The sequence below is a fragment of the Buteo buteo genome, chromosome 1, assembly GCF_964188355.1.
Source record: "Buteo buteo chromosome 1, bButBut1.hap1.1, whole genome shotgun sequence".
Lineage (NCBI taxonomy): Eukaryota > Metazoa > Chordata > Aves > Accipitriformes > Accipitridae > Buteo > Buteo buteo.
In genome coordinates, this window is record NC_134171.1 from 22605693 (window position 1) to 22627086 (window position 21394).

General features: G+C 35.7%; 1 protein-coding gene across 4 annotated transcripts in view; it reads left to right on the forward strand.

The window, feature by feature from the left end:
- Positions 1-21394, forward strand: part of PCDH7 (protocadherin 7) — a 299957-nt gene that overhangs the window by 7995 nt on the left and 270568 nt on the right. The window contains exon 2 of one of the 4 annotated variants that reach the window (XM_075024254.1): positions 14936-15229. The exons of the other annotated variants lie outside the window; for them this stretch is intronic. Coding sequence (XP_074880355.1) covers positions 14936-14971 — 36 coding nt within the window. The 3' untranslated portion in view covers positions 14972-15229. Of the gene's footprint in view, positions 1-14935; positions 15230-21394 lie in introns of those variants that run through there. 4 annotated transcript variants of the gene reach the window in all.

Genomic DNA, 21394 nt, shown 5'->3' on the forward strand with positions numbered 1-21394 from the left:
ACATGGAGCTCTTGCTCAGCACATTGTTTAGAGAGAAATGCGAAGCAGTTGAGATACAGGGTTCTGATGTGGTGTACATCAGATTGTTACGTAGTTCAGCGGCACATGTGAAATAGAACCAGTGGCATATTAAGGTGACCATGATAGGGAGACTGGTTGAAATCTCTAAGGCTGCCTTTATTTACTCATCGGCAGTTCCCTTTGTTATAAGGAGACATTAGAAGGTGTATAAAGTTTTAGAACAAATAAGCAGACACAGCAGAACATACCTGCTCTAAGTTACTGGAGATGAGAGCAATACTAATTTCCCATTAGTGTAATTAGAATTGGTAATTGATACTTTCGTATATATACAATATAGCAGTCAGGAAATAAAGTCTCTACTTACGTGACCGACTGGTGTACCCTAGTGAATGCAAGTTGGTTTTGTTCTGATTATTTGATACTTCCTTTTAAAGGTAATGCATTGAATTTCTTATATGAGTTTCCAAATACATCTTGTTTGACACAGTACTGTATAGGAGAACTTCAGCAGAGAAAACTATAAGCTATTTGTAACTCTCCTCCTTCCTGACATCAGATGGTTTATAAAAAGTTTAAAACTAAATTCTGTATTCAGTAGTCTTCTGACAATTTACCGTCACTTTTTTAGAAGATCTTTCACAAGTTTGACTCCTATTCTTGTCCCATTTAGCATGGTATTGGTCCAAAATATTCTTTTAGGCTCCCATTTATTAATTCTCTCCTATTCACTAAAGTACTAACACATAACCACTCAATGGCAAACAAATGTTTAAATCACTTAGTACTCCATAGGTCTTAATCACTTGCAGAAAGTGAAAGCTATACAGAAGCGTTTTGCTGAATGGGGATGAGTTTAAGCAAGTATTTTTCTGGATCACAGATTTAAAATCGGAACCCTCCAGGTGCTGCACATTGCCTGTGAGGAGCCTGAATACTACTAACTTCCAGCAAAGACAGCCAAAGATAAGGAAAGCTCAGTGCCTAAGAGGAATAATTTAGCAGCTTGGAGGGTTGCATCCTTAATCATAATTCTAATCACAGATTTTAGTTGTAAATAATTGTTTATTTTCTCATGTTAGTTACAGATATATGTTTATAATACATGCTGGTTTTTCCACTTTGTTTCACAGTGCAAAATAGTGGCATATGAGCAGGTTTATTTCACTGAAACTTTTAATCACAAGTATGAAATTAGCATGTTAACAACCACTGTTTGAAGAACAGGTCTTTTAAACCCTGTTTGTATATTTACATTTTTGGGCCATCATGTTGTCTTGGTTTCTTTTTCTCTTGTTCTGCTCAACCAACAATGATTATTGGCTACTTAAAACACTGCAGTTGTGGTGGTGTTGGTTTTGTTTTGTTTTGTTTTGTTTTGTTTGTTTGTTTTTTGGTTTTTTTTTGTAAAGATATTGGTCACCTCTGGTAGGGTTAGCAGAACCAGTACAGGAATTTCTGAGCAGCATGATTTCTTCACTTGGGGTATTTGCTTCCTGGCCAATTCTGTAATCCTTTATGAATTATCCCTATGCCTTTTCTCCTTGGAAATGTAGTGTTTAGTGAAGAAAAATGTTTATGATACCAGTGTGTCCTGACACACCAGTCAAAACTAGATGCATTTCCTATAAAGTCTTATTTCCATGAAAGTGAAATATGTAGAAATTAATTTCTGAGAAAATTCTTTGTACAGTAGCCAGTTAATTTGTTTCATAACATTTCAAACATTAATCAGTCTGTTGCAATGTAGAAGCATTTTGACTAGTTGGTTATCATGTATGTGAATTGTATCTATAAACTAAATGGGTCAATTTCCTCATAAATATGCACATATAACCAGCAGACTTAATAGGACCCAAGATTCATCCATCAAGGGAGTAATCAGTTTAACCATGCAGGAAAGCATAATCTTTTTTCTTGCTTATGTGCAGACACACACATACACACAGGTGCTTATCTCAAAGACTGCTTTTTGTAATCACAAAGCAACTCTCAAGAATAAAGTTTTCTACAACTAAGCAAATGTCCTACAGTATAATAATAGTAAAAATCACGATGTTATGGTAGCACTAAGTGCAACGTAGAGAAAGAAAAAAAATGGGAACATTGTCATTAAGTATAAACATTTACTTTGGCGACTTCTTTCATACATTAATACTGTTTGGTGCAAAGTGTACAGAAGTATATTTCAAATTTTCTGTTCTCAATTTGCATTATATTAAATACTTTACAATTAGTTTCTAAAAGTGACCGACATTTGACCTTCAGTAACAAATTGTCATGAAAGAGGGGCTAATTAAACATGAAATAGATGGATTGTTGATGCTTTAATTATCTTTATTTAACACAAAGTGTTCCACTGATAAGTGCAGTCTTTATTTTTTTCCTCTTCAGTAAAATCATCTTGTACAGTGTGCAAATGACTGAGTTACCACTGAATCATTCTGCACTCCCAGGAGATGTGCAGAGCCAAAAGGGACAGGATCTGCGTAAAGGAGGATTCATGCTCTGAATAAGTAAAGAACTGTACTATTATAGGCAAGGGGTAGCAAAAAACATCTTTAAAAGGATAGAGTCTGATTTATCAACTCAGACAGCTCTCTGGCATTGTACATACCGATATGAACCTGGGTTATAACCATGGTTAGCAGTTTGACTATTGCTGTGTCGGTCTTTGTACTGTAGCAGTGTATTTCTGAGTGTGTTTCTTCTTTCTTTCCTTTTTTTTTTTTTATTTTTTTTGATGTTCAGTTGCCTTGTTTTCTAGTATTTGGGATACTTGCTAGTTTGACCAACTGTCAGTTGTGTTTCAGAGAAATACCTGTCCTGCAGCTTCAGGCACATTTTCCTATAAGGATTTTCTTTCAAGAAGGCTTATGTAGTTAGTGATCTGCTGGGCTACTTTGAGATGTAAAACTTATCAAATTGGTTTTGCATTAAAATACAAAAGAAAAATCAACAGACTTCAGAAGTAGTTAACATTGTGCTTATGAGTCAATTAACTAGATCCTTCACAAGCACTGTGAACTCTTCCCTATATTTGCTGGACATTTTAGTATTTAATTACTAACCTTAACAGGACACATCATTTTCATTTTCCTTGACTATATATACAGGAAATATTGATACAGACACATGAGCAATTCGGTACACTATTTAGCAGGCTGGTTTTCTAAGTTTTCTAAGCAAGTCTGCTTCCAACAGATATCTAGAAACTGTTAAAGCTGCAAAACAAGTTCCTTTTTTCAGTCTTATGCTGCATGTAATACATTCCATGTAATTTATGTTCTACATTTCTCCTTTTTTAAAATACTTATTACTTTTGGTAGGTGTTTTTATCTCACTGTGTGCTCACGCAGTGCTATTTCTGTATTTTTCTCCCCTGATTTTTCTTTCCTAGAACAGTAGTTTTGTTGTCCGTCTGTTATCAGATTTTGGACTTTGCTAGAGTATACGATTTATTAATTTTAATCAATAATTAAAACAAACAAAAAAATAGACCAACAGTTACTATCCAGAATCAAAAGAAAGTTGTTTATTATTATTATTATTATATAAATTTGCATTCTTTCAATTTTTGAATCAAGATTGTAAAAGAAAACTCCGACATTCATATGAGTGTATGTCAAGTTTATTGACTGTGCAGTTTAATTAAAAGTGTGTTGGTAATGCGGACTGTGCAATTCAAGTTATTCTGACAGTGTACGCTGCATGGCCCAGTAGTAGTATAATGAGAATATTTAAAATACTTTTATTAAAAATATTTTAAATTATTTTCTTTCGGTTGATCTCACAATAGCCAGTCCTTTCAAGCCTTGCTAGCTTCCTATCCTACAAAATGCATGTTGCTAGGTAAATAGTAAAAAATGAAATTCTCCTGTATCTGGTATCCTTTCATGTTTTTTCTTATTTGTACTAAGTTGCAAAGTTTGAAATTTTTAAACCTTAATGTACGTTAAAAATAATTTGTGAATCTAAGGTCTGAGTCAAACAGCAGACAAGATAAAATTACAAGGTCCATTTGAGTTTTGACTTCTATGAAAAAAAATGTCTTGAAGAGAGGGGAGAGAACATACACGTACTATGAAAAAGCTAGGTCTGACTTACTGTCTTCCATATACTTTAGGCAACAGAGGTCACACTTATTTTGCTGTTGTGCAGGTTCCAAGGTCACTTTTATTTTGCTGTTGTGGATGACAAAATATCACACTAATGCTAGAGTAACCAAGGTTAGCTGGGGCATCTAAAATGTGATTTACAACAGAAGACAAAGGAGGATTTAAAACTTCTTCATTTCTTATTTTAGTGCAATTTCCTCTATAAATATTTAACTGAAAGCAGGTCATGAATAGATGTCAAAATCTTAAAATGTGATTATACTGAAGTACCAGTTAGACAAGTTCCTGAATGATGTCAGTGACACACATTGGAGTTGTCCAGCTGTGTGGAACTGTGCTTAACATGAGTCCTTTGCTCACTCTTATGTGCCCATTTTCACTGACAACAGTTGTAAAATTACAATTACGAGCAACTTTTGACTGTACTCAAAAAATAGGGAATAAGTTTGATATATAACACATATGAGTAGTGTGGAGGAATCACTTTGTGTGTGTGTGTGTGTGTGTGTGTAAGGAAAAGACAGGAAAACTTAAAAGTTCTGTTTTTTAGAAGTTTGAACAGAAATAATATTCTGGCCACATTTAAAACTGAAAGGTATGTAAAAGTGATGTGCTTTCTTTTTTATTGTTTATAACAATCAAACAGTCCTCTCATTTAGGTAACACAGCTGTTTTGCAGTCATTAGCTTGTAAAATGCTGCAGCACAACCCCAGAAGTATAGCTTAATTTTACTGAGTGGATCACAAACGACACAATTATTAGAAGCTGAAGAAAAGCATTATGTTTGTCTTTCAAAACTTAATTTACCTTATTAACTACTGACAAGAGTGAGTATATTTTTAAAAGGCAAACATTGTTCTGTCAGATGAGATTTTGTTACAGATTTTATGTTCTGAATCAAACAACCTAATGGCTGAGTTTGTAATCCTTGGATGAAAGAAATGTGTTGTTGCAAGTAGCATTCTTGGAGTATTAGGAAGCAATAAAATTAATATTTATCAAAGTATTTGATATAGGGTCTTTTATTATCTACAGATAATATAAAGTCAAATTATAGATTATGTAAAGTTGATTTTTTTTAAGACTAGGTACAGAAGGTTGGTACTAGCTGATATGCTGAAAATCACTCATAGAATATGTGGTAGAACAAGAATACAGAAATACTGATTCCATCTGCCAAAAATTCAGAGAGAATTGTATCTTGCAGCCTTGTCTGAATCAATTCCTTTATGGTACCACATTGTAAGTAACAAAATATTTGTCACCTGACAGGATAAAAATTTCTGCATTACATGGTCACATGATGGTTATGGAGAATCCTCCATAAACTCCTTGAAAAGTAGTTTCTTGACTGGGGTTGTGGCCAGGAAATGTGTGCCTTTTGTGCTATGTGCCAAATGTTTTCTCTGTGGTAGTACTTCTCAGAGAGAAGCAGGAGGGGCTGCCATAATTTATTCTGTCTATCCATGTATAGATGTTAAGGATTTTTCAGCCCTAGGAGCATTGTAAAATATGAGAAGCAGCATCCACTTCCTCTGGATACCAAATCCATGTGAGGCAGACTCGCTTTAACACATTCTCAGAGGCTTATCCTTGGGGAAAATATTCTTTATCAGGACAATACTTTTACAGGGATACAACTTGATGTAGAATTGTGTTTCCGAGTTCAGTGTCATGCTGAAAAATGAACTCAAGGAAATGATGGAGAGTGTCATGGTGTTCTGCGTGTGATTCAACTATACAAACATATGCATCCTAGTGTCACTTTAGATACCCTAATGTTTCTGAGATATCTGCACAGAGCTGCGTAGACAGGGTGCATGATGCAAGACCTGGGTGTCTTCTGGGACACTCTTCTGTAGCTGGACCTCAAGGCCAAACAAAAAAGCAATCACTAAATCCTTTGGTTTACTTAAAGAAACAATAATTAAAATAAAATTAAACAGTCTGTGAATGTAGTGCATTTTGGCAAGGTTGAAAATGATTTTTCTAGTAAGAACTTAGGCACAATTTTCAAATGTTCTATTGATAGAACATGCATCTGCAGATATATGTTCAAATATATACTGATGTTAGGTTAAGAAGTTATTTTTGAATTGACAAAACTGTTTCTGTTTTCACAGAAACAATACTGACAGCAGTTAGCTTAACTGAATTTCCATTTATCTTCAGACCTCTCAGGCTGATGTTTATTTCATGTTAGGTTAACCTACAGATAGTTCCACAAAAGTCAATCAAATTTAACTAATATCAATTGCTGTAAGCTAAATCAGTTGATATAGTATTCAGAGACTGCTTTATATTAGAAAAAAAGATATATACAGAAGAGCAGTTTGGATGTTATGCATCAAATCTCCCACATTTAACTTATCAGCATGTATATATGTATAATTTGCAAAATAACAGAGTAGGTTTTCATCATGTATGACATCCAAACGTAAAATTATCTTTGTAACAGGCTCTGGGAATGATGTGGCTTTAATGACATTTCAAAAAGTAGGATTTTAGTTTTAAACACATTCTTACTCAAAGTAATGATACAGCAAGGGTATACATGGCAAGCTACCTTTGTTCAGTTACCTGATAGGTTACGGTGTTTTTTGTGGAGTTGTGTGTTACCCCTTGTAGGCATACTTACGAGAAAGACTTGGCCTGAAAATTCATATCCACTTTATAATGCAAAACTTCTTCTCTCACATGAAATCTGGCCATTTGCTTAGGCAGATCTGTTTAATTTTATTTGGGAGTCCTTTTTTAAACACTATATTTAACAAGAGAAAATACTTCAGTAGTTTGCAAGCTTTCTAAAGATGAAAGACAAGAATGGAAATATAGATAATAGAACAACAGCTAATTAAAGTATTAGTTACCTCACCTGGCCTCAACATTATCACAGTGATATTTTAAATCCCTGTTTTACCACCTTCACTGTTCACAACTTTTATGTCTACTGGTTTCAACATACATTTGGTCTCATTCTCCATCATGTCACTCCTGTTCTAAGTGAAGTTACATTGTCATAAAATTTGAGTAATGAAATGGTGAATGAGTTTCCTTATCTCCATCCATGTGTTCTAAATTGGTTATAATGACATAACATGTGCCTTGCATGATAGTGAGAGAGGATATCCATCATTCTGTTGAATCAGAAAAATGCTATTTTCAATGAGCATGTAATTATGTTCCAGTTGCAGCACAAGTTTACAGTAGGACAGTAACTGATTTCTTTGAGAGTGAAGTATTTGTTTCTTTTTCAAGTAATGTTGAGAGTTCCTTTACAGAAGGAATAATTGCACTGGAAACTAGAAATCTCTACTTAAGACAGGTCACTACATGCTCAGCCACTGAACCTCAGCCCAGATCTTGGGGAAGATCTGTCATGTAGATTTAGAAAATTCACTCAGAAGGCTCCTCTGACTATATACTGATGGTTTTATTCTGCTTCCTGCAACTTAAGAGCCTGAATCTATCACTTTATTTTAATGGAATTTTTCTGAATACGAATAACATTCAGCTATTTCTGGAGCAGGTGTTAATTCATATGAGTAAAAGTGACAGCAATGGGTGTGAAACACAGCAGTACCCACTTTTGTGGTGGCTTTCAACTATGAGTGTTTTTCCTAGAAATTAAAACACTGGGTCTGGGTCATGTATTTTACCCAATTTATTACTATATACTTATAAAATAAAATAGAATAACATATCTGAAATATCTAACCAGAGTGCAGATGGGAGTAGTACTTTAATAGGAATGACAAAGAACTACCACTGAGGTGCAGCAGGTGTTTCACCAGGATGTGGGTTTATGTAATGGGTGGGTTCATTCGGTAGGTTCAGACTTGATGCCGGCAGCTCCCTTGAGCAGATAAGAAACCAGTATAAATTGGTGCAGCACAGTAACTCATCCTGTTTAAATTCTCCAAGTCCATATGTCGAATTGTATGCTATTAAAAAAATTGCTGCTTGTGGTGTTTTTAATGTGCTTTTTTACATGAATTAAAAAAAATAAATACACAAAAGAGATCTAGTTTAAGTGAAGGAAACTTGTGTAACTGCAAAACAGCACTGTCTTTGCCATTCTGCGTTTTGCAGAGATCACTGGACACTTACATAATTTGTCCTATCTGTTTTGTGCAACACCGGTTCTTTAAATATTTATTTATGAAATGTTGCTAGTATTTTGGACCTTTTTGGTTGTTCTTTAGTGCAGAGGAGAAGATAAGCAACAGTGTGAAATTCCTCAGTGCAGAATAAATTAAGAAGATTTTTTATCCATTATATTGCAAAATATTTTATCACTTATGTGACATTCAAGGAGACTGGAAGATGTTATATTCAACTGGCCCTTCAGACACTGCTGAATGAATTGAAAATTCATCTTCGACTTTCTAATACTGAATATTAGTGCACCTCGATTGCTAAATTTATGTATTTTTTCTTTACTAGTTCTTAATTAAATATATAAAGTGACTGAACTCTTCAAATTATACAGTAACCTTCCTGGAGAATTAATGTTATAAAAATATGAAAGGACTGGCTAAAGCATCACTCTATCAAAAGTTTCTAAAAGGCTTTATGTATTTATAAGTCTTCACGATCTACTATTGATGCAAATTGCTAAGGATAAAAGAAAATCCATCTGTTATCAGAGAAAAAAAAATAAATGAAATAAGTCCAAGGATTTGAAAGACTTAGCATTAAGGACTAAGAATTCATACTTTGTGATAGGTTTATAGTAATTGACAGTAGAAAAGACTTCTTTTTAGCATTCACAATGTGGTGTGGGTTTTTTTTAAATGGAAAGAAAATGACTTTGCCATAAAAGCTTCTCATGTAACATATCCTGTTTCGTTTCCTAATTTTGTATTCTTGACTGAAATGTCTCAATTAAAATATGACCCATCCCATTTCATGTCATGTTGGGCATTACTAGTTTTGTTATTATTACCCTTACATTTAATCAAATTGTCTGAAGCTAAATAAATAGTATTTCATCAAGAGCCGTTGTTTCTCAATCAGTTAGGAAACAGATTACTGGCATGGGAACAGATCTAAGGCTAGTGTCTCCAATCTGCAACTAATTGGGCACTGATAATAGTACTGCCTACAGGCAAATCTTACTCGCTGTCCTGATCTATGATAGATTTTCCTGTACGTTACTATTAAATCAGATGGAGACATTTTGTAATACCGTTACAGTGACTATCTTTAACCTTTCCTTTTTAATTTGAAATACATACTGTTTGGAGATACTATCTCCATGTTTCATTTCTGAAAAGAAACAAAGAAAAGTCTCAAGGAAAACATAATAGCCATGCTTTTTTCTTTAGCTTCTCCTCTTAAAATGGTCCCTTCTTTAGGAGATAAAGTACTGTTGATACTTAAATAAGTATTCACCTGTAAAATCACATATTCTACTGCTTGTCTGACAAATTGCAGCAGGAAGTAGTGCTTCACTCTAGCTCGGCGGTGTGTGGGCTAGGTGTTGTGAGGGCGGGTGCCAGAGTACTCTCTGGATCAGTTGCAGACCACATACTAACTGTATACCATATATGCAGATTACTGCATTAAGACATTATAAGCATTCACATTTTTCCAGTGTGAAGATGGTGAGAGTGACTACTGGAGTACATAGGAACCCCTGTAGTGTACCAAGGCTCCATCATTTCAGGCTCTTCACAAATGCCGAACATGCTGTAAGAGCTGCTTTTAAACAAGGGATACATAGAGGGTAGAATAACACATACTGTAGTCAGCACATTATAGTGATCTGAAAGAAAGCTATCTTCTGCTCGGTCTACATTGTTCTTGTGAAATGATTCCAACAGTTTGAAATCTGTTTTTTCACCTTGCTAGTTATGCAAACAGCTCTTCACTTTTTCACTAAAGCAAGTGGGAATTGTTCACTGTCACAAATAATAAATAACAAGACTACCCGATCTGCACAGCATGGAAGTGATAAAAAACACATGCTTATGAGTGCTTGAGATTTCACAGCTATTAATTTTGAACTTTTTGATTGCAGTTCTGTTTTACAAGAGTGGATGCTGTTAGGGCAGCAGTACACTGTGACAGTGAAAGATTATGACAACACGCATTTATCATTATGAGCTTGATAAATTCAGTGTAAGAGATGGTCAGAAAATGCCCCTAAACCTGAAGTCATAAAATGCATCTTGCCTTTACTGAAAATTAAACATTTTTTTTATTACTGCTAATAATCTTTAGTACTAATTTAATACTAATGTTAATATGTTTGAGAAGGTTTGTTTGAGCATAATGAAATGTACAGCTCTTCTCAATGTTAGTGAATTCCTTAACATGTACCTAGAGGGACTCTAGGAGTTTATGTGCAGAATGCTGTTGTATATACAACATGTATTCACATACAGAAAGGTCCTTTACAAAAGGTCAACAAATACTATAGCTAGTTTGGGATTAAAAAAAGGTCAGAAGGACTCTTCAGGTTTTGCAGAATGTTTGTAAAATTTTTAAAAGGCACCTTAGCATTTAAAAGCTAAATTACAAGTTTTGCCTAAAAGTATACTCCCCAGCTACTTCTACGTGAATGAAAATGTGGTAGATCATGTCTTCCATTTTGAGATTGCAGTATTCACAGTGTGGTGGGAGTGTTTCAAATCAGAAATGGCATTTTTAGTTTATGAGTAGAAACAGGGATTTCAGTAATAATTAGGCATCATTCTGAAGCTGTGTACTGTAAGATAGCAGAACACAAAGAATCTGAATGCTGAATCTATAGTATTTCTTTTCAAATTTCACAGCCATAAAAGAAAAGAAATCCTATTGTATACAGTAGAAAAAGTCCTGAATAAGGGAAGTGATTGAATAAGAACATGTCTAGAAATTTTAGTACATCATTTTTTTAATCTTTATCATTCTAGGGAATCCATCTCCAGCCTTTCTAAAATCCTCACTGAGCTTGTAATTTTTTTCACATTTTCAGAACATCATCAAAGCCATGCTAATCTGGACCAAGGACATGTCTCTGAGTTCTGGAATCTCTGAAGAAAACATTTTACTGTCTTTTCTATTTTTTACATACTAGAGATTCAGCTCAAACTTTTAAAAAACATATAGAGAGGACAGTTTGCTTATTTAGAAGGCAGGTGTTATAGCTTGCAATCAACAGTTTATAACTCATCACAAGATTAATAAGAAAGAATTGCAGATCTAAGAGGCATATGCTGCCAGTGAATGTGTAGCTCAATAATTAGGCAATCTGACTATTCACTGCAGTAAGTTTCTGATAGGTTGGAATGTGTATCCCCTCTTTAAGGCATTGTAAACTTGTAATCTGGAGAAAAAGGAACAATCTCATGAGAAAAGGAAATCCATCTTGTAGGAAGGACATCTTTCTGCCTACCACTTTTTTTTCTGTAGCGGAAAACTGCAGGTATTTGTTTTGTCTCCCAAAGGAAAGGCCTAGCATTTAAGCAGGACTTTTCTCATAGAAAAGGAGAACAGTTAGAGTTCTGTCTTTTTAATTTCTTTGTTTCTCCACCCTCCAGAATTTTCTTTGGAACTCAGAAAGAAGGGCTATTTTTTAATCATTCTAGCACTCTAGTTTCTGGCAAAGTCTTTTATTAAATAATTGAAAAAATATTTTGAGATAACTTTGTCAAGTAAAACTGATGCTCTCTACCTTCTTCTTCCTCTTCATCAAAAGCAGTGCACTTCTAAGACACTAGGGGATATAGATAGGAAAGCTGCATCTTTCTATGCTTTTAGGACTGCCTACTTTTTTTCCTATGCTTATATTTGGAATGATTTTGAAGGGACCCTTATATGAAGCATAGGCTAGCTAACTAATATGAAGAAATAAAAGAATAAAACAAAGAGAACCTGTGATGGAAACAATTGCTTCCAAAATTTTTTCTCCCCAGTTTGTCTTTTATTTAAACATAAATGGAATGTTTCTGAAATAAATTAATGATGAAATAAATTAATCTAGTGAACCTTACAATAATCACTTACACGTTGGCTTTATAAAGAGCTGTTTTGAGAGCCAAATAAAGTCAATCTGTTAAATTGTTTGGGTTTTTTTGAGGGAGAACTTTTCTTGAGGAGGCAGTAGAATATATATACTGACACATATGGGAATTTTATTCACATATAAGGTACCTTGTAGTCCTATAGTATCTGTAGTCTACTCCCAGTTATCGTGCTCTGAGTTTTTAGTCTTATCTTCCCAGTGGCAATGTGAAGATTTCTAAATTTTCATTTCAGTCTCTGTTCTTCCCACCAAACTAGTTTATTTTTCTAATATAGTAGGAGTAAGATACTGCTGTGCACTAAGGGGTCAAACATTAAGAAAATGTGAAGACTGAATATTATTTAAATTTTGTTCTTTCTGCTGGATTGCAGAAAGTGTTGGAGATCTAGAAGTATGTTACTATTAGTTTCTTGTTGGTGTTGTTTTGTTTTGTTTTGTTTTTCTTTTTTTTAATAATTAACTTCTGCTATAAAAACTTAAATATTTGAAGGTCTGAGCATATATGGTGAAAGGTAAGACAGTGAAGATAGGAAAGTTCTTCATTTACAGAATTTCCCTGTTCCATAGAATAGCAGTACATGTCTGTATGACATTTTGGACACTGCTTTCCCAAAGAGGGGTCTTTTCTCTGTTATAATAATGACAAAGCCAAACCAACCAACCAACCAACCAAAGTAAGTTCCCCAAATCAGGCTGATTTCTCTTTCCACGAATCAACATCCCAAGTTAAACTCAGAATCAGTCTGGCAAACACCTATGGCTGACCTATGCTTTAAAGAGTAAACAGGAAATGTCAGTTTTATGACTAATCCTCTGTTTTTCACAAAACCTTTTCTTTCCAAAAGAGACTTAAGTATTTTGAGCACAAATGAAATACTGCCCATCTTCTCCACTTTTCCATAATTCAAGAGCTAGGAAGCCTGATTTGTGAGAAGCTTATTCTGTGACTTTGTGTGTAATTGACAGTGAAGGGGGAAAATGAGGTAATGTTACGCCTTTGCTAGCTCTTTTTAAAGGAAGGAATATACTTACTCATTAATGATCCAAGCTATGAATAGATTCATGGTTTATAGCACAGCCTTAGAGGGGGTTAAGAGAATTTAAGGGTATATCACACAGCCTTAAAGGGGGCTAAGAGAATTTAAAAGAAAGATATTCAGACTGGAAAATTCTGGGTAAACATTTACCTGTCTTCTTGGCAGTTCATTATTAAATTATGTGTTGGCATTTTGCAGGCACAGAAAGAAAAGAAAGGTACAGACAAAGGAATAGAAACACACTGATGACCTATTGTTAGAGTTTAAGCAGAATAAATGATTAGCATCTAAAGTATGGAGCAGAGGTAATAAAAATCTTTGCAAACTACTATCCACAGTGCATAGTCTCCAGTAATACAATTTAGGTCATTACATTACTGCATGATGTAGTACTGTGTGATGCGGTATTATTATACTCTCTCTGTGTCCTGGGCTTAAACTTGTTCAAAGTCTTGGGCTAGTTCTAAACAGTAGATGTTTCATGATGCCCTGCAGGTGAATCCATTAATATAAAATAATGAAATCACATCAAAGTGTGGTTTTGGATTTTTTTGGGGGTGGGGTTTTTTGGGGGGGGGATGTTTTGGGTTTGGGGTTTGGTTTTTTTTTTTGAAACCAAATATTCTCATTTGTATTTAAGGGGAGGGCGGGAAGAATCCATGTGAGAATTGCAGGACCTGCAGGACCAGGGTGCTCTCATGAGTGTCCTTTAACATAGGTTCAGATCTGTCTTATTCTAGACATTCCCTCAATATTATGCATTTGATTTCTTGTCCATAAGAAGTGGATAATAGCATTCTTTTTCTTCACAAGGATGTTACAAGTTCAGACAGAGGTCAGTAATGGAAGCAGTGTTCTTGTTGAGTGCAGAATTTTGTCCACACTCTGGATTCTAGACTGCAAGTCAGAGTCCAAGTGCTGTGAGGGTCAGGTTCCCTGATCTGGTTGTGCTGTCATACATCCTGAGGGAAGTGCAAGCAAGCACAAATTGTAAAGTTACTCTATTCAGCTTTTAGAAATATTAGGGTACTTTTTGTAGGACAGTTTGAAATGACTCTGATGAGAGGATGTATCTTATATATGTTTACTGAGATGGCTTACAATACAATAGTGTATGAAGTATAATGGATTTCAACATCTTAACAAAGTTTAAATTTGGTTCTCTTGTGAACATGGTGTCTGTTATTGAATTTCTTACAAGTTTTCCTCCTGTTTACCACATCAGAATTAAATTCCTATTTACTGATTTATGTTGATAGTACGGTAATAGATCTCTACATTCAATCTATATTTCATTATTAATATATAGTAGGTGTTTCAGCCTAATACTGGAGCATAGTGGTCTTATTTAGCACTATTAAAAGATGCACACTGACTGTACAGGGATAAGGTTTTCAAGAGTTCCCTGTACTAGTCTAACTCTGTGTTCCCTGCAAAGATTTAATTAACTGGGATAGAATTATGCTTAACTCATTTGTATGAGTGTATTTTAATCAACAGAACTGTTGTTAGATCTCTATATGTACATTAGATTGAGTTCTCAAGGTAAGAATGAGGTACAAATGCCAATTTTAATGAAGAATCACATTTTTTAAAATTGGTTAGTAAAAGGTGTAGTTTGGCCCTTAGGCCATTTTGTCTCACTTTAGCTTGCTTGTCATGTAGCATAAATTACTTATCTAGGCCCACTTCGAAAGAAGAGAGATAGGTACCTTCAGAAGTTAATCTATTCCATCTACTTTAGGATATATACTGTCTCCTGGACCTCTCTCTCCATTGATCATAGAAGAAGAATAGCTTAGGTGGCTTCTAAGTCACTGGACTGGGATGAGATTGCAGCTGTACTATGATTTTTCAGAAGCAGACATCAGTTGTGATTTTACTGGGTGTGTGTTATATTTAATCTGTACAAATGACTGTGCAGACCTATAATAAAAAAATATTTTAAGGTATTTCTGCACATTTTGACTGTTGGAGCATGGACAAGTGGACAAGTGTATTTGGTGGTGGCAGCAGGTGGTGGGAACACAGGCAATAGGCCTGCTGAAGGTGTGCAGATATGCAGCCTTCTGCCCTCTCACCTGTTGGCTGCATGTGCTTTCTGGAAAGGTGGGAAATGATTGGGGTAGTTGGGAAAGCATATTGGGTTTGCATGGCAAGGTTTTGGTAGCAGGGGGGTTGCAGGGGTGGCTGCTGTGAGAAGCTGCTGGAAGCTTCTCCTGTGTCCAACAGAGCCAATGCCAGCCAGCTCCAAGACAGATATGCCACTGGCCAAGGCTGAGCCCATCAGTGATAGTGGTAGTGCCTCTGGGATAACGGATTTAAGAGGAGGAAAAAGTTACTGCGCAACAGCAATTGCAGCCGGAGAGAGGAGTGAGAACATGTAAGAGAAACAGCCCTGTGGACCCCCAGGTCAGTGCAGAAGGAGGGGAAGGAGGTGCTCCAGGCGCTGGAGCAGAGATTCCCCTGCAGTCCCTGAGGAAGACCATGGTGAGGCAGGCTGTCCCTCTGCAGCCCATGGAGGTCCCCGGTGGAGCAGATCTCCACCTGCAGCCCGGGGAGGACCCCATACTGCAGCAGGTGGGTGCCCAAAGGAGGCTGTGACCCCGTGGGAAGCCTGCGCTGGAGCAGGCTCCTGGCAGGACCTGTAAACCCATGGAGAGCGGAGCCCACGCTGGAGCAGGTTTTCTGGCAGGACTTGTGACCACGCTGGAGCAGTCTGTGCCTGAAGGACTGCAGCCCGTGGAAGGGACCCACGCTGGAGCAGGGGAAGAGTCAGGAGTCCTGCCCCTGAAGAGGATGAAGGAGAGGCAGAGACAACGTGTGATGAACTGACCGCAACCACCATTCCCTGTCCCCCTGTGCTGCTGGGGGGGGGAAGGTAGAGAATCCAGGAGTGAAGCTGTGCCCAGGAAGAAGGTAAGGGTGAGGGCAAGGTGTTTTAAGATTTGGTTTTATTTCTCGTTACCATACTCTGGTTGATTGGCAATAAATTAAGCTAATTTTCCCCAACTTGAGTCTGTTTCGCCTCTGATGGTAATTGGTTGAGTGATCTCTCCCTGTTCTTATCTTGACCCATGAGCCTTTCATTATATTTTCTCTCCCCTGTCCAGCTGAGGGGGCGGGGAGTGATAGGGTGGCTGTGTGGTGCTTAGTTGCTGGCTGGGGTTAAACCATGACAGAAGGTAAGCAAAATGCAGGTGCTTTACAGATATTCTCTCCAGGTATATCATTATTTTTAAAAATGGTAATTAGCTCTTTACCATAGTTATTTTAAGTAAAAAGTGACAATGATGGAAGTGATAGCAGTGATGCGATGCTGTCCTGATAGAAGAGGCTGTGACATCATCATCAGGTTTTATGCATGTTTTGCTTTCATCGAGATTTGCAGCAAATTTTGATGCTTTGCTTTGTCCTCTTGCCCTAGGCAATCTTTATAGTGAGTAAACATCAGAGTTAATTTAAAAAAAAAGGACTTGTAGTATTTATTACATGTCATAAATAACATTGATGGATTTTGCTGTTTCTGTATTCAAGCCTACAAAACGAGGAATATGCAAACTGAGATACTAGAAAGTTTTTATAGCCTTCCTAATAACTAAGGTAACATGCAGCAGCCACAACTTTTTTAACTTTTATATTTTGTCCTCTATTTGGCATTTATCTAACAAATATGGCTTGAAATCTTATAGTCAAGTGAAAATACCAGGTAGATTATTTTTATGTCATGATATACACATGGAAGTTGTATATAAATGTGCCAAAGACAGGGGTATTGTTTTGTTGCGATTGTAGGAACATCTGATCTTCATAATGCAGTGTTTCTTCTTTAACCATAATGTCAGTGCTGAAGATTATGGAAGAGGTTTGGTGAATTTACCTCTAAGTTGAACCTCTTCAGGAAGAAAAAGGGAAGCAAGAATGAGATGGAAACATTAATAATGCTCATACTCAAAAATTTAATAATAACCAAAAAAAATGAAATTGTAAAGGTAATTTAAAGACGTTCAAAGAAATGAAATTCCTGTTTGTAAGATTAACCCTGCTTGTTTGCAAAGTAACTTGTGAGAACTGTCTGATAAAAACATACTATCCTGGCTTTGTGATAAAACAGTATAGCGTTTTGTTATAATTTCTGCACTATTACTTATATTGTGACTTTATAAAAACAATTTCTGTCACTGATCTTTCTTTACCCTTAAAACACATAGTTTATATGTAGAAATAAAAAATAAAGCGAAAGCAGGAATACAGTTGCTCTAATACTCAAGTTTTCATTTTGAAAACAGAAAAAACTATAGTGTTCTGAATGTCAGATTAATATATTTCCAATATCTGTGTCAGTACATTCAAAGTCATGTCCTGTTCCCTCTTTGCGGAGCAACAACTGACAGTTTGGAGGTAGAAAAAGTCATGGGGTAGATCAAGGAGATTCAACTGAGAAAATGACAAGTGTGCATTTTTCTTTCCCTAGGGGAAAAAGACCCCCAAAACTTGGAAATATTTGCACACAGGAATATAGTGACTGTCTGAACAGGGAGATAGAGATGCATCGGGAATCTTAACAGAAATGGTTCAGAGGGGTCCATCCGACTAATACGGATTCTTATGTCCTTGATAAATGTCTGCCTAGCTGCAGATGAGAGCTATATGGGACGTCACTGACTATGTCTTCATGAAGAATAAGATGCTGTGACAGAGAGGTCCTTACAGACACTCGCGGTGGCTACGATAAGGAGCAGTAACTCAGTACCATGATTTTTTACGGCAGATTCTGTAACTGCCTCATTTCACACATGAGTTGTGTAGGAGACCAGGTTGTAGTTATTATAATACGATTGCTTATACATGACCTATAGACTGTAGGTTTACCCTCCATGCTCAAACAACATAATATATAGGTTGTCTGGACTTTGAATAATCACTTTAAACTTTATTAACCTTTTTTCTTCAAATATATGTGCCTCTAGATGTTACTTACACATAAATGATTATATTACATAAATAAACCTCCTCTTATTAGTCAGCTTTCACAAACTTTTTAGACATAGTCTATGAATTTCTAGTGAGAAACCTGTGACTGGTTTCTCTAACATTGCAGGATTCTAATGTCAATCACTGCAAAAAATTCATAAGGCCACATCTTGGTTCCTACTCTCACAGATTTGTCATCTATAGAGCCGTAAAACAGGCAAAGAGCCAGACTGAGAACATAGTTAGAAATGCCGTTGTTCTTATTGGTTTAATGGATTTGGAGAAGATATGGAAGATTTAGTTGTGCCTGTCTCCAAGCTATTGCTTTAATGCAGGCTTGACTTCTCTTCTAGCAAAAGACCATTTGGGGAGCAGAGCGTTACTGAAATATAGCTCTTTCTGTCATTCAGATCAGGGGGGTAACTTGTAAAGAGAAGACGATGACTATCAAAATGGTTTAAAAGAGGTATTTTCTACCCCTTTCTCTGATCTTCAACTGAACATATTCTGAAATAAACCCCCTGTGTATCAGTGGTTTGGTATTTCTGTCTCCCATTTTTAAAACCAAAGAAACATATGAAACACATACAAACAAATAAAAGGCACAGTCCTGCATACTCTGATGAACATTGTGTTTACAGGACTTAAGGTTAACATTTTTTATATAATGTTTATCCTCAGACTTACTATTAAATCAATAGAGTTGTTATTTTCAATACCTAAAAAGCCTGTTTTTTCAGTAATTAATGTCTTGTCCAATACTAATCGAAAAGTGCATTTTGTTTGCCACCTCTGATATAGTTGCATTATTTTTGTTTACTTTAAAGAATTATTATTCTGCAATGTTGAATTAGTTTTTGCATGACAATTTATTAATAATATTGAATATAATTATAAGTAAATATACTTATTTAATTATATTACTCATTAATTATTATAATAATTTAATTACTTTAAAGAGAAAAGGAATAAAATATTTTTTAAGAAAGTTACCACTCTGGATTTTTTTCATTAGCTACCATATTAAGGAACTTTTGAGACAGCACGTGCACATGCATATAAGCTAGTTTGCATTTATTTTAGCATAACCTTTCAATTCAAGCAGTAGATAATTTAGAAGAAAAAAAAAGTCATGTCCATATACACTAGCAGTGTATTATTTTATCTTTTAATAGACTTAAACCACTATTTTTAACCTTTAAAGCTTAATTTTTTAATCAAAGATGGCATTCAGGCAAAATGTGTTATTTTAAAGAGGAGTACTCAAATGATGTGTAAACTCTGAAGTTAAATCGTTGTGGATTAAAAAGAGGCATGAGAAATATTTCAGAGTAGAGAGAGTGGGAACCGGAAAGCATTTGTAGTACGAGTGTTTTTATGCTTGTAGTTAACATATTGATACAATAATATTTTATAGGACTGAATATTCAGAGGTATACAATGAATAGTGTTATCATCTGTTACATTTCTGTTTAATTTTATAAAGAAACTTTTAAAGATGTGTGTGTGTAAATTTGTGTGGTAAGGCAGACCCTGTTCAAAAAGAGAGGCTTATTGTTACTTGATCACCAGACATGGTACTTTTATACCATTCCTTGTTTTGTTTTGTTTCAAGAAGCATAGCCTGCTGGAGTACAGAGCTACAAATTCTGTTGTGAATTTTATGCACCGGTTGATCACTACCGTGTTTCATTGGCTGCTGGTGGCACAGTCTCAGTGCAACACATTAAAATAATTCGTTACATTTCTAGCAGCTACTGAAAAGTGATGTTCTTTGATGTTTCTGTGATGATTTAAAACTTTTGGACATAAAAATTCTTACTGCCCTACATAAGGAAAGATTCTGGCAAGTCGTATAACTGTATAACTGTTTCATTCACCGGCTGTGAAAGTGATCGGGGACTAAGTACCTTATGTAAGCGTCTGTCTGCTGGCTTTTGGAAGTGATCGAAATTCACTGTGATGTACTCGGGAGTATCCCATTCTTCTCCAGTAATCCCAGCAGGCAAAGTCCAGTAGAAGAGAACAGCTAATACAGTATCTGTGATAAGGAGTTACAAATGTCAGCATAGTCTCCTTCTAAGTTATCACATTCCCAGAGGATGCCAGAGAAGTTAGTATATTACTCATTGCAGTTTCAGCATTTATCCTCTGATGAGACCTACTTGAGGATAATCTGAATTATGTGTTCTCTGTAGTATCCTGCAGTGCAATATCAGTGTAGAATTTTGATACTACCTTGGCAGAAGAAAATTAGAGGCTTTTGCTTTCTTTTGAAATACCCTCTAAGCCAGTGATATCTGCAGTTTGTTTCCATTTCTTTTAAAAAGTTAACCTTGTATGCTGGGACTTTGACCTTTTTGTATCTATGCATATGAACTGAGATGTTAGCATAGTATTTTAAAGAAAAAGACAGGTTAATTTGCTACATAAATATGCATGTACAGTTATAAAACACAAAAATGTCTATTTCCTGCTCTTATCCCCAGGTACTAGGCAGGTAGCTAATGCAGCTACAGTTGCTACAGAGTTTTGGCAACCGTGTTCCAGAATTATTTTTTTCATTTTGTGCTCTTTACATTTTTATGCAAAAATGGATTTAATTAGCATAATTTAATTCATAGGATCACACCTGTTCTTTGTACGACCAGCTACCACGCTTCTCTAACCCTCCAGAACAGGATGGCTGGGTTCAAACTACCTACTGGGAATGGTTCCTGGCCTGTGGTGGCTGCTGAACTGTGGCTAAGCACCCTTGGGGACTAAGCACTGGTTGGCATCAACCAAAACTATGCTGAAGGTCATGGTTATAATTTAGTGCTATGGATATTCACTTGTCAGAAACTGGGCATGTGCCATGGCCCTGCATAGTTTTATGTGATGACTGAATATAGATATACTTAAAAGATCAAGTAGACTTTTAAGTGACTTTGCATTCACAAATATATTTTTTTGCCTGCACTTAGAAAAATGACTCATAAACATCAGGCTTGTGATTCTGTGCAGACTGTTACTTGTAGGCTCATTGTTTTAAATTTCGGATCTCAGCTTAAAAAAAAAAGTAAAAACAAGAACAAAAAAGCAAAGCAAAGTAATACCCATATATTATTTGGTAGGTTTGCATATTTTTAACTAGATTTAATCTGTTTTTCTGACTCTCTAAAAGCTTAAAAAGTGTTTTTGTTGGTAAAATCTTTCTAATATAAATATCACCATTGCTACTCTGATT